This window comes from Thermothelomyces heterothallicus, assembly GCF_042370625.1.
Source record: "Thermothelomyces heterothallicus CBS 202.75 unplaced genomic scaffold P884_scaffold_23, whole genome shotgun sequence".
Classification (NCBI taxonomy): Eukaryota; Fungi; Ascomycota; class Sordariomycetes; order Sordariales; family Chaetomiaceae; genus Thermothelomyces; species Thermothelomyces heterothallicus.
Window position 1 is genome coordinate 269,667 of NW_027192584.1, and position 14,542 is coordinate 284,208.

General features: G+C 56.3%; 3 protein-coding genes across 3 annotated transcripts; all 3 read right to left on the reverse strand.

Annotated features, from left to right (window-relative positions):
* Window positions 1–414: 414 nt before the first annotated feature.
* Window positions 415–2,281, reverse strand: P884DRAFT_207430 (S-adenosyl-L-methionine-dependent methyltransferase; the record flags this gene model as incomplete). Its single annotated transcript, XM_069438790.1, has 5 exons — window positions 415–871; window positions 1,030–1,234; window positions 1,423–1,452; window positions 1,546–1,956; window positions 2,125–2,281. The coding sequence occupies 5 exons, from the start codon at window positions 2,279–2,281 to the stop codon at window positions 415–417; spliced, it is 1,260 nt and encodes a 419-aa protein (XP_069295218.1).
* A 2,098-nt stretch (window positions 2,282–4,379) lies between these two features.
* P884DRAFT_286886 (FAD dependent oxidoreductase) lies at window positions 4,380–6,396 on the reverse strand. The gene is made up of 2 exons (XM_069443851.1): window positions 6,102–6,396; window positions 4,380–5,834 (listed from the first exon to the last, which is right to left on the reverse strand). Exons 1-2 carry the CDS (start codon window positions 6,352–6,354, stop codon window positions 4,492–4,494), a joined length of 1,596 nt encoding a protein of 531 aa, XP_069295219.1. The 5' UTR covers window positions 6,355–6,396; the 3' UTR covers window positions 4,380–4,491.
* Window positions 6,397–6,591: 195 nt separating this feature from the next.
* Window positions 6,592–7,667, reverse strand: P884DRAFT_279680 (uncharacterized protein; the record flags this gene model as incomplete). Its single annotated transcript, XM_069443343.1, has 2 exons — window positions 6,592–6,716; window positions 7,100–7,667. 2 exons carry the CDS (start codon window positions 7,665–7,667, stop codon window positions 6,592–6,594), a joined length of 693 nt encoding a protein of 230 aa, XP_069295220.1.
* Window positions 7,668–14,542: the final 6,875 nt, after the last annotated feature.

Consider the following 14,542-nt stretch of genomic DNA (forward strand, 5'->3'; position numbering starts at 1 on the left):
CCTCTCTGATTTCCGCGTGCTTGGAACCGGATGAAGCGTCGGATCTAGCGGAGGAATGACGATCGACACGGGGCGCGGCGAGGCCTCCGGCCTTGCTGTAATAGTGTTCCCCACAACGGTGGTTCCCCCCCCTCGGGGCGTCCCATTTCTTCCCGGATGATGGACGACCGACGCCTTGTTTCCCTTGTGCTGGATTCTGGCGCCGTTCATAGGGGGATCGTCCGGGGGAGACGTTGTGTTGCTTCCGTCTAGATCCCTTCTCCGCTCCGTCTTACTTTTCTCTCGAGGGCCGCCCTCGCCATCTCGGGTAGACCGACGAATCACCGGCTTCTTTATGCGTGTCCGGATAGAACGGAAAGATGAACGCGCAGGACGGGAAAAAATGTTTTGTTGATGGTGGTGGGAGGGAGGAAATCAGCTCAGCGGTTTCCGGCCGTGGATCATGTACATGGTAAAGTAGGCGTGCACGCTGGACTCCATGAGGGCCTTGCGGACCTCGACCAGGAACATCTCGATCTGCAGCTGGGTCCAGCCGAGGGCGGTCAGGGGCCGGTGGCTGAGGCCGCGCAGGCCGTCCATGAGGGCGGTGCGCAGGAAGATGCCGCAGACGCGCAGGCGGCGGTCGCGCGGCCAGGCGCCGAGCGGGCACTTGTGCGTCGTCCGCCGCACGTCCTCGAACCCGGCGGCCCGCATCCGCTCCGGCATGCGCAGCACCGCGTGGCCGTCCGACCCGAGGACGCGCAGGCCGGCGATGATGAAGTTGATGTAGTCGCGCAGGGCGTATGGCGTCTCGGGGGTCAGCGTGCCGTCGTCCGACTGGGGGATGGCGCCCAGTTCTTGGATCTCAAAGTAGCCGCCTGGCTTGAGGTGGCTGTGGAAACAAGCAGCAAAGAGGGGGGGGGGGGGGGGGGGGGGGGGGGGTGGGGGGGGGGGGGGGGGGGGGGGGGGGGGGAGTGGTTAGCTTCGTGGGGTGGACGAGACGAGAGTTGGGAAGGCGGGGGAAGGGGTTGTGTTGTGTGGTTGACCTACCGCATTACTCGGCTCAGGAGGGCGTCGACATCCTTGACGGAATGGAGAGTGTGGCGTATGTGGATAAAGTCGTACTTATTGGGCGGGTCGACCCAGTCTTCTTCAAAGTCGTCGACGAAGAAGTGGACGTTTTCTGGGACGAACGTGGGCTGAATCGGGGATAGGTCGATGCCGGTTATGGTGCTGTTTGGGTACTTGTCGCCAACTGGTAACACGATTAGCTTCTTCAGTTTCGGGTGGTGTTGAAGTACCAATCCCCTTTTAACACTGTCTGGTCACCGCCTGAGAGGTGTAACGGTCCACGCAAACTCGACCGGCTGTTCCCGGACATCACGTTCCCCGATGAGAACAAGCACAAAATGAAAAGACGAGGGAAGAAGCCAGGCTACTCACGTTCCATCGCCCATATTCCCGTCCCGGTGCCTGCAGGAGCCCGGAAAGTCAGCCGCTGTTCTCTAGAAGGGAAGAAGAAGAAGACAAGAAGACAAGAAGACAAAAAGAGAGTGGTGAACGTACCCAGATCCAGCACGTCGCCGCCCCTCTTCAGGACCTCCTCAACGGGGGCGTAAAAGTAGGCGCCGCGGCACAGCATGAGGGTCATGGCGTGCTTCATGTCGTCGCGGTTCTGCTCCGTCTCGTCGTTGGGGAAGGCGTACTTGCCGGCGCGGTAGGCGTGGTACCGCAGCCCGCCCTCGTACAGGTGGTCGCGCACCGAGCTGGTCATGGAGGCCGGGTACCGCCCCATGTCGTCGTCAAAGGCGAACGCATTGTTGCCGTCGTCGACCCCTCCTCCTCCTCCCGGCCCTTCCTCCTCCTCTTCTTCTTCTTCCTCCTCCTCCTCCTCCTCGTCGTCGTCGTCGTCCTCGTCGTCCTCGTGGTCGTCGTCGCCGCCGTTGCTCTCGTGGCCATCTTCTCCTGGGTCGTCGTCTGGTACGGCCTTATCCGGACCGGACCAGCTGGCAGGGTAACTGCTGGCAGCGGTGGTGGTAGTCTGCTGTGCGATGCTGAAATCTGATGCCGAGGGCGGTGGCGAGGCTGTCCTGTTCGCTGTGTTCTCATCTCCTCCTGGTGCGACTGGCTTGCTGCTGCTGCTACCCTGACGAATGGCCTCCCTCATGGCGTGCGCGGCAACGTAGAGGTCCTCTTCTGGCGTCGGGCTCACGGCCACTGCAATCTCGGTGGAGCTGGAAGATGGACGCGAAGGCGAGACCGTTCCTGAGGACAGTTCGCCAGAAGGATTTTCCCGGTTCATGGTGGACTTGTTGTGACCTCCCGAGTGTAATATTTCGGCTTTTGTTTTTTTTTTTTTTTTTAAAAAAAAATGGTTTCTTCTTGCCCTTTCTCTGTCCGGCCCGGGGGTTGGTAATATCAGGGGCATACATGAAAGGGGTTGCACCGGTGAGAGTGGAGATGGCCAAAGTCTCCCCGTCTTCCGCTGCCGTTGGAGCGACTACGTGGCGTGCAACGAAGCACTGACGTTTTGCGCACGCGCCTGTGTGTTTGTGTGCGTGTGTCTATACGGGATGGGCACAACAGTCGGCAGCAGATGATGAGGGCTCCTGAACCCTGAGACCCGGGAATTTGGTAACGTGTGGTCCAAGGGAGAGGGTCGGGGAGGTGCGGTCTTCGGAAGCGAGGAATGGAAGAGCGGGAGTGGCTCATTGGCGAGCGATATCCACAGGGCCCGCTGGTTTGGTTCGGCTGCCCCAATCCGAGGGCAAAACTGAACGGATTCTGCAGTGCGGGAGAGGAGGGGAGAGAACAGGATGTGGGTGCTGGGATCACGGGTCGGCCATGCCCGTTCCGTCTACATACAGGGTGGTATCATATTATCATATCCGTTTTAGTGGACCGAAGGAAAACAGGCTGAGAGGAAAACCGCTTGCCAGGGGAACGATGTCAGTGTCCACCAAATTCCGGGCGAGTGCCAATCGGCATTAACTATTGCCATCAATTGACGACACAAGACGCGAGAAGTAGATGCTTGTGGTCCGAACAAATACATGTATGTACATACCATATCCCGATCTCAGCAATAGGTGGACCGTATACAAACCCAGCAGTGGACAGGAATCTGAGATGGTGCACAAGTTGCTTCTCACCATCGCCTCGATCGTTCGTTGTAGTCTGCCGTCGCCCTCGGCACGTACCCCGTTAGCCGCGGGTTGGCGGTGAGGCAAACCTGTCCCAACAGTCTGGTTGTGGTGTGTGGTGTGCTTCTATGCACGGAGTACATACGCAGTACCCCGTTCCTTGGCAGAGAGACGTGCCGCTGGGACGGGTGGGCCACCCGTTCGTTGGCGAAAGCTGCATCGGTCGTTTCGTGTTCCAAAGCGGGCAAGCGTCGTCGGCGGTGTTCCCGTCTTCGTCTCGTTGAGTTGATCGTCGAAGAAATGAAACGCGACGGTCCGGGTAGGAAAACGGCAGAGCAAAGACGTAGTCCTTGTAGAGTATGGAGACAAGAGTTGGGCTCAATTTACCGTGATGATTTTCGTTTTTCATGGTAGAAAATGGACGAGGTACCTAAGGTACATACCTACGATAGGTACGGAGTAATCCGTACACACGTACGGTACTCCGTACAGTACGTGGTTCATGCTACGGAGTACGCAGCAGTGTAACGTTCGATTTACACTACGGAGTAACTAGTCCGTACTGCGAGAGTTTTACTTTTGTGGCGCCACAGCCGAATACCAAATGTTAGGGCTGCAGGGAAATCACGTCCCAATCGGCCGGGCCCAAAGCGGGTCAGTACGGATAGCTCCTGTGGAGTGCAGCCAGCTCACTTCCCAGTTCCACTGCTTCTCCATCTCGGTCGTTCGCATGATTTCTCAAGACCGACCGCTCGGTTCCCCGTCCCAATTGGCCGGACACAGCACAACGCCAAGAAGGCAAGGCCTGCAAATACTATGTAGAGACACAACGGGATCATCCGACGCGATGAGAGAGCGACTACTCCATACACTAGTTAGTTAGTTAGTTACTAGTGTACTCCGTACCCCTTCCTCGCAATTTCGTCTGACTCGACTAGCGCATGATGTGTGCCGAGTACCATAGTTACTTGTACGGGATGGATACGACCGCCGAAAGGCATCGGAGGACAGGTACGTGGCGCGGAGCAAGATAACCAAGGTTCTTCGGGTCCATACACAGTACGGATGTACAGTACATCCCGGCCAAATCTTGCAGCCAGAGATAGCAGAAGCCAGCTGCGGAAGCACCCCCTCGATTCTTAATATTATAAAACTTTGGGTTGGTTAGAGGGGGGGGATTTTTTTTTTTTTTTTCACACGTTCGAAGTGACTCGAGCCTCAAAATTTCTCGGTTCTGAGAGTCGAAGGGGCCGAAAGATCGGCGGCACAGGGGTCTACTCCATTTACTACTTGTAGTTAATGATCTACCGTCAAGCGAGCGTTTAGCCAAGCTACATCACTGTCGGTTACCTCCCTCTCTCGTTTCCTCCTAGTCGTCTCCGACGTGGGGGATCGAGTCCAGACGGCCTTGAAACTTTAGGGCCAGCCTCTCCCTGGTGATGCGGAAGACGTCCGGGAACCAGTCCCTCAGTTGCTCGTCGTCCCGACCCTCCATCATGTCCACCAGAGCCCTCGCACACATCCAGCACAGGACCATGCCGTGTCCCTGGAAACTACAGCTGGTCCATAGCCCGCTTTCCCCCGGCACCTCGCCGACGAACGGGAATCCGTCCGGGCTGAAACCCATGATGCCGGTCCACTCGTTCCGGACCCGCCCGTCGGGATGGTCGTCGCCCCAGTCGGGACCGAAATAGCGCGCCGCCGCTTCCCTCAGATAGCTGCTGATGCCCTCGTTGAGCGCGCCGTCGTCCGCCGTTCCGAACTCGGACAGGCCCTCGCGCTCCGCCCTCGCCAGGCCGCCCCCGATGACGACGTCGCCCGCGAACCTGGCACCATCGGGCCGCGAGACCATGTACTCATAGCCGCCCCGGTAGACGAAGCTGTAGGTCGTCTCCAGACACCCGCCCCGGGGCATGGACCGCCCGGGCCTCTGCGCCGTGACCTGCCCGCGCAGGGGCACCACGACGCCCTGGAACGGCTTCCAGATCGCCGCCGTGTACCCGTTGGTCGCCAGCACCACCCTCGGGGCCTTGATCACGCCCCGCGCCGTTCGCACTTCCCACACCCGCCGCGGCGGCGACGAGGTCGAGGACGAGGTCGAGGAGGGGGAGGGGGGGGGGGAGGCCGCCTCTACCTTGGCAAGCTCCAGGACCGGCGTCCCGGTTTGCAGGTTGAGCCCCCGCTCCAGACAGAGCCGCAGCACGCCGATGGCGAAGCGGTACGCCGACAGCGAGCCGGCGGGGTACCCGACCCCGCCCTGCACCTTCTCCTCCGCCTGCTCCTCGCTGCCGCTGCCGCCACTGCCGACGACGACGTCGTGCACGCGGAACCGCTCCAACACCTCCTCGCGCGAGTAGAGCGTGTAGGTGGCCTCGGGAGCGCCGGCGGGGAAGTCGCGCTGGATGGCGGCGACGCCGGACACGGCGGCCGCCCACTCGGCCGGGTCGTAGATGACGTCGATGGTACTGGTACTGGTACTGGCAGTGGTGCTGGCAGTGCCTCCTCCTCCTCTTCCTCCCTCCTTCTCGCCGGGCCCTCCGGGTCCGAAGTCGGGGCGCAGGTGGTCGCAGGGTATGGCGTGGGCGTCGGCAAAGTCATGCAGGGCGAGGATGCCGCGCAGCTCGAGGGCGGCGACCTGCGCGGCGACGCGGGCCCCGTGGGCGGCGCGATGGGCGGCGTAGGTGCGGTACGACGCCGCCTTGGTGTGACCGCCTGTTTTTTTGCGCGCAGGGGAAAAGGGCAAGCGCGCCGACGAAAAGGGGGGGGGCGGCGGGAAGGAGAAAAAAAAATACAAAAGAGACATTTTCCCCCCCCTTCACCCCAACCCCCCCCCCCCCCCCCGGGGCTCCCAGCTCGGCCCTCGGTGTCAGCAGCGGCACACTAGCTACAGGATCGCGTTTTGATAATTTTGCCTCTCATTTTTTTTCTTCTTCCTCTCCTCCTCTTTTCCGTCTACAAGAAATCGAGAATCCAACTCACCGTTTCGGCCCGTGGCGCCGGAGCAGGCCTGGCGGGCCTCGAGCATCACGATGGTGCCCGGGTTGCGACTCTGCAGTAGGTTCCAGGCGACGGCGGTCCCCGTGATGCCGCTACCGATGATGACGGTGTCGGCCGTGGGAGGCAGGTCGGGCGTGGTGCGGTGGTCGGCGATGGGATCAGGCGGGTCTTGCCAGTAGCTGACCGTCGGCTTGTCGCACGGAAGAGAGACGGGGATCTTAGCACGTTCGTCCATGGGAGCGGGCTTTTATTCTTCTTCTCCTTCTTCTTTTTTTTTCTGCCTTCTTTTATTTCTTGTTTCTGTTTATCCCGTCTTCCCTCTTTCTTTCAGAGTGCCTCCCTGCATGTTGATGAGCGGGGAAGCGATAAGTGAGGCCGTCCGACGGGCCGTTCGTTGGTTGGCCGTCGACCTGGCTCATGGTTGGCTAGTTCACAGAGCCCTCGTGGGGGTCACCTTGCTTGCAGGTATGTGCTACTTGTCCTCGGTACGTGCATGGGTAAACTCTATTCGGACATCTCCCACGTCAGTCATGGTCAAGATCAGACCGGTACGGTCTCCTACGGCAGAAAAAGCGGTTTCCGCTTGCCGTGGTTGATCTGTTAATTAGTGCATGGAGAAATAACTGTTGGGAATACAAGCTGATCGTGAATCGCAAGGGTCTCAGGAGTGGATGCAAATTACGAGACCCGAGTTATGATTTCAGCCCCATACCGGTCTCTTAATTAGTCTGTTCGGTTCAGAACTCCTGGAAAGCCACGTATCGCACCCCCTCATCAAGACAAGAAGACGCGGTCAGCCTGTCAGTCATACCCATCCCTCCCTCGATTTCTCCGAAGTCCGTTTGACATGGTCAACCTCCCTCACTCCGAGGACCCTCGACCCTATGATTCTTACAACATATCACGCCTCAGTCCCCTCTCTCGCCGACAAGCCTAATTATTCTTCCTGTCCCCCCCCCTTCTCCCCCGACGCGACGCACACCGCAGGCAGGCGCCGCCTAACCCGTCCCGCCGGACGACCTGGCACAAGGCCCGGGATGCGGCGTCAGCAACCCGATGGTCGTCGTCCCGCCGCGGGCAGCCGTCGCCGCCTCCGCGGGCTTGCCGGCCCCGTCGCTGCTGCTGCTGCTCCAGCCGCCGGCGGCGGCATCGCGTGGGCATGTTCTTGTTTTCTCGGCGCAGGTTCGGTGGAGAGCGGCGGCGGTCCCGGCGGGAGACTGAGGTGGACGTCTTGGCCCAGGCGATAATCGTGTCTTCAGCCTCGCTCGTGCTGCTGCCGCCGCCGCCGCTGCTGCCGCCGTCATAGTCGGATTCAGTGGTGCGGGCGCCCGGGGGGTTCTCTTCCCGGGTCCCCCTGTCGACTTCTTCTTCTTCTTTCTCGCTTCCTTCTTCTGAACTAAGCCCGGCGAGCACCCGGTTTGCGGCCTCGGCCAGGATGAGCAGGCAATCGTAGTGGAGGCGCTCGTAGGCAGGGAGATGCTCCTCCTGGCTGGCGACCGCGGCAAGGACATGCAGGCGAGTGGTGTTGATGTTGTCGCTGCTGCTCATTGCGAACTAGATCCGTCGTACTCGGGACGCCCTTCCCCCGGGTGATTTGGCCGGAAATGATTGAGGTATGATGTTTGTACTAATTAATTAATTAATTAATCTTTGGGGATAGTCTTCGCAGCGAGGGAGATGGATAGATCGATAAAAAAAAAACCTAAAGGTCACTGATAAGCCGCCAGTGGACAATATAAGTATGGTACCAAGAATGAGTGGGAAGTGCCGGTGCTGTTATTGATTAAAGCTTCGCTTGGAGTCAACCGCTGGGTTTTGGGCTACCGCTGGCTGACCGGCCGGCCCACAAGAGGATCTCGGATCAGTATGGCTGTTCCGGGCCTGAACTGTGAATGAACCTCTGGCAAGAGAAGAATACTCTCCCGTGATGGGGCTTGGCCATTCCCTTTGCTGGCCCTTTCAGCAACAGTGTTCCACTATTCCGCTTCGCTGTAAGTTCTCCGGAGTGATAATTAATGTAGCCACCCTCTCCCAGAATTCTTCGCTATTATCTGCCGTCCCTGGGCTCCCTCGAACGCGACAGACCCAGAACAAGTCTCTTCGGGGATGGACGCCATTCAGCTCGGAAGCTTAATGTACTGTACATGCATAATGGGAGAACAGAAAGAGGCGTCAGTTAATTACACGAATAAGGATATTAATCAATCGTCATGCGGCTGTGCTGATTCTTCACATAATTATTATATGACCCCATGCGATGCCACAATACAACATCGTAAAAACGTAATCCCTGTCTATTCCAATCTCACCTCTGGTTCTGCCTCTTGCTCTGGCTCTAACCTAATAAGCAAAAGACTACAAAACACATCCCACAAACCTACTCATCTCCCTCCTTCCTTCCTTCCTCTCTCCCTCCCCAGACTTCCAGGTCCCCCAGCGCGTCCCCAACCTTCCACAACCACCGCACAATCCGCGCCACGTCCTCCACCGCCGCCGCCGCCAGCCTCTACGCCTTCCCTACGCAGACCCGGTCCCGGACGGCGTCCACTTCCCGGAGCATCCTCCGCTCCGCCTCCGCCTCGGCCTCTGCCCGCGGGGTCGCCCGGTCGGAGCCCAGCGCGGCGAGGATACGGCGGGCACGGCGGTCGAGAGTCGCGACGAGGGTCTGCGCTGTCGCACGGAGCGCGAGCAGGCCGGCGGGAGTGTCGTAGTCGTTCTTGTCGATGATGACGTTGTTGTTGTTGTTGTTGTTGGCGGTAGTGGTGGTGGTAGCGTCGCCTTTCTGGGGCTCCGGCCCGGTCATAGTGCTAGTTATTATTCTTGGGCAGGGATATCTCTTCCTGGATGGGGGTGGAGGCAGCAGGAGTGTCGGTTGTGAGACGACGTGCGGGCTGCTGGTGTGGTGCGATATAATATTATCAATCACTAACTACATGCTGCTGTCCTTCCGCTGTCAGCAATTCAGGAGATCAAACAATACCCGTAATTATCCTGTGACATACTTGTTCTGTCCTGCTCCGAGCAGCTCTCCAAGTCGCCCAGGTCGTCGTGGTGTCGTCGTCCTTCCCGTCAGCGAGGGCAACGCATCCGCTGATACCAGTTCTTCTGGCATATAAAGGGTCAGCCAACGTTCTCTACAGAGTGAAATGCACATTTCCAAGTTTCCGAGGGGCAGTTGAGGGGCGCTTCAGGCGTACTTCAAGTCGCCCAAGTTGTTACGGGCAATGAATGCATCCCCGCTGCGAGGGGCAGTGGGAAACGCGCAATCGAGCAATGAACCGGGAGGGCCAGGCAGTTTCCGGGCCCTTCTAAGCTCTCCACTGCAAACGGGATTGCCCTGTACTAGGTAGCCAAGTTCGGTGCTATGGCCCGAGGGACCTGGCATTGCCATGACATGGCGCGCGCTGCTAATTAACCTTTGGTCTTGCTGCCAGCGAAACACGGTCTCTCCCAGTCGAGTCATATATTTCGAATCATCCACGACTTGTAACTAGTGCAAGGGTGACTCGAGCGATGAATAGTTGAACGGACAAAGATATGTTGGATGTTCCGCTTCACCAGTTCCTGTAATTAATACCTAGTTAAATTAGACTCTGCGGATGGAACCCCCAGAAGAGAGCAAAAAGCCGCACTGGCGATTGAAGCGGGTGTGAAATTAGCTGCCAGCGCGAAACGGCCATTCAGGCGTTGGACACCAAAATGCCTGTGAAACTGGAAGCTCTCTGGCCCGGATTGATCCCCTTAGCCCGGCGCTCTGAGAGACTTGGCCTCCAATCTTTGCTAACCTTCTCAATCAGATGTGGGCTTCCTCCGAGCCCCTGCCTTTAATTACCTAAGGTACCTAATACGTATTGATTAATTACTCTTCCACACTCTCCTAGTTCATCCGTGACGGCAACAATCAATCAATCAATAAATAAATAAATAAATTACTTGAGAGGTGTTATCTTCTTTTTGCGCTGCTTTTCGAGGCCTGGCGCCTTTCTCCTTACTTTTCCTACATTGATTTTGACTCTCTATTGTCTTCCACTGTACACTCTTCTAATTAGTAAGTCCCCCTATCCAGTTTCCTTTTCATTATTATCCTTCTCTCCATCTTTCCACCTTCTTGTTACTATTTTCCCTGCTTATCCATCGTTCACTGCCTTCTTCTATTTTCTCCGTCGCGCCCAATGTTCCCGTTGGCCACAGATCCCTCGCCTCTGCCATAAATTGCCCAGCTCGATTTGTTTTCCCTTTTCCCACTCTCGCTTCCACTCTTCATCCCGCTCAATCCCGGCTCGAAACACTTCTTCCACGCCCATCTCCAAGGCCAGTCCTACTACTTCTCTCGATACTCTGCTCCTTCGACTCTCTTCATCCTCCATCGTTCTTTTCTTCGCCAGACTTAGTTACCTTTCCCCTTCAAACTCAACCAGGGAGTCACTCAAGTGAGCGCGACAGCAGCATAAACAAAGCGAACAACTCCCTCGCCATCGGACATCCCCTGCCTTCCCCATTCCTTTCCTAACCAGTTTTTCTCTGTTCCGGATCGTGCGCTCGCGTCTGACGCGTGATTTACGCACACAACACTCCTCCACTAGAACCCGAAGGTAAGTAGCACAATATCCAGCGTGCCCGACTGCCTTTTCCTCCCTCTAGACAGTGCCCAATCTTGCAGCGGAGCTCCCCAGGTCCGAGAGCATTGGCTAATATTGATTATTCACGCCCACAGGAACCCAAACGAACTCTTTTTCTTTTCACATCTCTGACAAGCGACCTCCCGCATACCCCCCATTTCCGATCAGGGCATTTGCTGCCGCAAGATAATCATCTTTTCACACTCTACACCCATGCCCAGTCCAACGGACGTCGTCGGCTTTGCAAATCGTCGTCGGTTTAAGGTTTGACATGGTCTCCGCGCGCGGGTCCAACATCCCCGCGAGTGACCGGCGCCCCCGTTGACCCGATCAGATGAGACGCGGACATCAGACCGCGTCCTGCACACTCGGGATCGTTCCCCTCGTTCGCTTAGTTATTGGCCTCCAGACAGCAGCACACACGGACACAGACATACATCATCCACCCACCCCCCATCCACACGCACACACACACACACACACACATACTCTCTCTCTACATACTCTCTCTCTCTCTCTCTCTCTCTCTTTCTCTCTCTCTCTCTCTCTCTCTTTCTCTCTCTCTCTCTCTCTCCCCTCTCTCTCTCGAAGTTCTTCCATCTCCAGATTCTGGAACTTGACCCATCCCCAGAGCAGAATCACATGGCACAGCTCCTGTGATGAACAAATTTTGCGCAGCCACAAAGTAGCAAAAGGGGTCTTTCTCCGTTCGGGAAGAGGCTGCGTGCCCGTCTAAGGCGCCGAGTGGTGTCGCGGATCAGAGGAAGCCTATGGACAGAACTCATTTCTGAGGAGCGAATTGACTACTGGGAGGCCACTTTACCATTCCTTATCCAGTTCTCCCTCTAATTTTCTTTACTCCGTTTCCTTTTCCTTTTCCTTTTCCTTTTCAGTCTTCATCACAGTTCTTCCAACAAGCGCTAGAAAAGAGTGCGATCTGGCCTAGTGGCTACGCTCGCTTTGAGTCTGGTGTTGCTTTACCATCTTCATTATCTCCTCATTATACGCCATGAAGGAGCGTAATCCGAATCGCCTATGCTTTTTTTCCCTTTCCCCTTCCTTTTTCACGGCTCATATACTGTCTTTGACCGCCACAACACTCCAATGATAAAGCAGTCCTCGCGCGGCTTGCTGAGAGACCTGGTCATTCTTGAGCGATGCACAGCGGTTTCTCGGACGGCAAGTGCCTAAAAAGAAATTTGCGGCTACCCAGCCCCAGTGGGTTCCAGATGAAAAAACCAGGGCTAATCATTCACTGAGGAGGCTAACAAAGAATTATCTGTTGCCATAGGCTTATTAGTTGGTCGGGCACATTGGTTCCGTTCTTAACCTTTAGTTATTTTTCCCATTCTTCATCGTTCTTCTTTCCTTTTATGTTTTCAACGTTGCTGCTCTTCCCAGTTCCTTTCTTTCTTTCTCCGGCTTCCTCCATCTGGCCCTTTGCGCCAATTTATCTCCAGGAGGCTCCCATGATGACCTACGGCTCTCAAGCGCAATCAGTGAAGGCCTGGCCAGCCTTTACAACGGCGCAAAATATTGTCTTGCCGAGTAGCTATTATCACCATGAAGAGATACTCCTTTTGTTCGACTCAGAGGCTTGTTACCTCCCTAGCATCGAACGCTGCTGTCTGAGGAACCACAACCTGCTGTTCTCGGCCCACAGGTTCGCTCTCCGCTCAAAGACGCGCAGACATTCCAGATATTATGGCCTATCTCCTTTTCCTTTCTTCCCCTTTCTTTTTTCCCCTGCGCACTGGTTAATCGGCTCTCGAATACGCACAATGGGAGCAAAACACGCACTTCATGGGGCTTTCTTACATCTATCAATTCCTTTCTCAGAGTGCGCAGGGTGCCTCTTTGCCAGGCAATCTTTCATTTTCTCTTCTCTTTTCTTTACCTACAAATATGCCCCCCAGTGCATCGCTATACTTTTCTGCTGGAAGAAGGAGCAAAAAAGTCAGACATATTCGGCTGGGTTGGGACCTAATTAGTAAGGAGATGGCAAGGTTGATGTAGACATCCTCTGAAGCCGCAGATGGTATGTCCTAATTAATCGATGAAAAACGGTCCCTAGCAGCCGGGCTTGCAGAGGATAGCCCAGAGCTCGAGTGAGCAATAAAAAAAACCCACTCGCTTCCTGGCGGGACAAGGAAGCAGGACAGAGTCATTCTTCCCGGCTGGCAAAACATCGAGCAAATCCATTGAGGCACGGAAAAGAAGGATGACGAGTTTGCGGATGTCCAGTTGGGTGGAATCAAGGCTCTAGCTGCGCACCGCGCTACGGAGGGAGCCAGACGCCCTTCAACCAAGTGGACACTAGGAAGGTTTAGTGAGACGGGCACTTGAACACCTGAGGACGGTAAAACACTCTCGGCGCTCCATGGGGGAGGTGAAGCGGCAAGAATGCCACATTTGGTACAAAGGTTCACCAAATGAGACTAGGCCTCTGCTGATTCAGGGCGATTGAAATTTGACAAGACACGACGTACGCCGGTGAAGGGTGGCGATGGCTACGAGAAGGACGAGGGGGGAAAGAAAAAAAGGGGGGGAGCTGTGATGACAAGACTCTGTGTTCTGTCTGAGAAACGTGGCAGTGTGCACACAATAGCCCGACTACATGACGCCAAAGCTTCTCTGAGACCCCATTCGCTTCTGGTTGGGATGGATTGTAACATGAGCAAGGGAAGAAGGGTTTAGGTAGCTCAACGAGACGTCAACGATAAGAATACACTTAAATCCCATGGCTCTCTGCTCCGGGCCTAATGCATGCATGTACTTACAACCTTGAACATGTCGACGCATGCGTGGCAGCATCAAGGCCAGAATGAGGCCCGCCCTGCCTTCCGCTCGACCATGACATGGATGCTAGCATCAGGAGACACCACCTTCAACCCTCCTGACGCTGCGGGACGGGTCTTGGAAAGGGGAGCTCCAGCACAACTGCCACTGAAGAGCGCAGTTCGGCATCGTCGCTGTACACCTCTCCGTCATATCAGCACGCATCCGACACGACTCGCAGGCGAGTGCTGCGCTGAGCTCGTTCCGGAGGTTCTCCGACCAATGACTTCGGTGTCATACAGGATTCAGGCAACACAAGCCCAGTGGACGAGGTACATAGTTGCATTTCAAACAAGGCCTTACAGATGCGTCATGATAAAGACCTGATAAGTGGAAGATGTGCAGAGTGGCCCCTGACCCAACGGGGCTATCATCGCCTTGGACGGGATCAAGTTGGAGGCTCCAGGGTCGCACAATGCCAGGCAACCAACAGGAACCCTGGAGAAAAGAGAGCGGGAGGAGGTGTGAAGAGCCATACCCCGGGGAAAAAACAACAAATATTGAGCAACTGTGAAGGCGGAGGTGATTGAGCCCGGGGGTGCTACACAAGCTGAGTCACCGCAAAGGGGGCACAGTGGCAGGCTGCAAGTCGGAGCTCCCAAGGCGGAGTATGGGCGGAGAATGGGAGAATGGGCTAAGAAAAGTGGGTGGACGTATCCGACTCACGACACCTTGTTAAGAGAGCTGGAGTTGACAATTCGACCCCAGACGAGGAGGCAACGACCGTCTGACGCATCCCTCTTCCCCCTCCGGCTCCAGCCCTGTGGTATGTCAATCCTTCCACCTAGCGAAAAATGTTCAAGAACATCCAGACATCCGTCCTGACACTAAAAATAATTCCATCTCTGGGCAATGGAAGAGCATCTCTCAACCGAGTCTCGTGACGGTTGCTTTTGCCTTTCTGTGACACAGGCTCGACCTATCACCACAGCACGATGGAATTTCTCGGCACAGCCCCTCCGAGAG

Coding starts and splice junctions, on each gene's coding strand:
- P884DRAFT_286886 (XM_069443851.1), bottom strand. CDS start 6,354: ATGGACGAACGTGCTAAGATCCCCGTCTCTCTTCCGTGCGACAAGCCG. Junction 5,835..6,101: donor CGGCGCCACGGGCCGAAACG/GTGAGTTGGATT, acceptor GCAAAAAAACAG/GCGGTCACACCAAGGCGGCG.